The following is a 1,490-nucleotide window of genomic DNA, read 5'->3' on the forward strand; positions in this document are numbered from 1 at the left end:
TAGGCCTCATCTGCCTGTATTTCAACTTTTTCTCTTCCTTTAGCTTACTAAGCACATCTATAGTCACAATTTCCTTAGAGAATTTTAATTTATTTTGATGTGTGGGAAAAAACTTGGAATGGGAAATTAAAACGTCTGTTCCTTCTTCCCAAAACTACTTTGAATTATCCCCAAGTAACAAGTTTTTCATGCCTTTTTATAAAAAGCTAAATAATCTCAAGAAAAGTTTTGCCTTTGTGTTCACATCCAATTGATTTGAGGGTGAATGAGTGGAGACTTCATCCCACAGACTGTTACTGAGGTTTCTCTAGAAGATCAGAGAAGAAGATCTCTATAATATTTTCAATAGGACAGCTGATGGCTGCAAGCTATTGGCTATTGAAGAGAGGCTTGTGTTTCCGACTCCTTGTCCTTGTTACTCTCCTTTGTTTGTATTTTCATGTGTGAAGTGTTTTCCTGTGTCTAGGATGTTGGTGTAGTGAGAGAGAAGAGGATTAGAAGAGTGGTGTAGCTTGGAGGAGAGAGGGAGAGGGAGAGGGAGAGAAAGAGAGAGAAGCAGCGTATGTGGAAGGATTTAAGGAAGGAGAGATGTTTTAGTGAACACTGGATCTCCCAGCATGTGGCCACTGCATGTCTGTCTCTGGGGCCTTGGGTCAGGTCAGTGTCTGTTGGATCTAGGCAGAGGTAACCGCAGGGAGAGAGGTTCTTTTTGCTGCTGGTGCTGCCCGCAGGGGAGCCTCATGTCTCTCTCTCTCTCTCTCTCTGCTTCACTTGTGCTGTAGACAGATATGCAAAGAGTTCACCGACCTGCTGGCTCAGGACCGATCTCCCCTGGGGAACTCGCGGCCTAACCCCATCCTGGAGCCCGGCATCCAGAGCTGCTTGACCCACTTCAACCTCATCTCCCACGGCTTCGGCAGCCCGGCGGTGTGCGCCGCGGTCACAGCCCTGCAGAACTATCTCACTGAGGCCCTTAAGGCCATGGACAAAATGTACCTCAGCAACAACCCCAACAGCCACACGGACAACAGCGCCAAAAGCAGTGACAAAGAGGAGAAACACAGAAAGTGAGACTCTCCTCCGGCCCTGCCCCCTTTCATGCCTCACCAGGCCCCTCCCCTCCGCCCCCTCTGCACCCTCCCTCCTTTGCCCACCCACTCAGATTCCCCCCACCAACCATCACCGGCAGGTGACAGCTCCGGGATCAGCAAACCCCCACTGCTGCTACTGCTGCTGCTACTGCTGCTGCTGCCACCGCCTTCATCTTCCAGTCTGGGAGTCTTGGGGCCTGCTCTCCACTGTCAGTAGGGCAGCTCCTGCTGACTCAGGCCCCTGCCTCAACTTTCCCCATCAGCACCAACTTCCATTTGCCCTCATGTGGAGCCTAAGAGAACAGAACAGGCCGTGATGCCAGCAAAGAAAAGTTCTGTCCTAGTTTGTGAACCTTTTTTTTAAAAAAGAAAAAAAAAAAATCCCACAAATCAACAACA

At 49.5% G+C, this 1,490-nt stretch overlaps 1 protein-coding gene across 1 annotated transcript in view; it reads left to right on the forward strand.

Annotated features, from left to right (window-relative positions):
• The window catches only part of TFAP2A (transcription factor AP-2 alpha), a 13,307-nt gene extending 12,157 nt beyond the window's left edge, over positions 1-1,150 (forward strand). The window contains 1 exon segment of the mRNA XM_025044901.1: positions 783-1,150. Within this exon segment, the coding sequence (XP_024900669.1) occupies positions 783-1,071 (289 nt within the window). The 3' untranslated portion in view covers positions 1,072-1,150.
• Positions 1,151-1,490: the final 340 nt, after the last annotated feature.

This window comes from Pteropus alecto, unplaced genomic scaffold, assembly GCF_000325575.1.
Source record: "Pteropus alecto unplaced genomic scaffold, ASM32557v1 scaffold121, whole genome shotgun sequence".
NCBI classification, from domain to species: domain Eukaryota; kingdom Metazoa; phylum Chordata; class Mammalia; order Chiroptera; family Pteropodidae; genus Pteropus; species Pteropus alecto.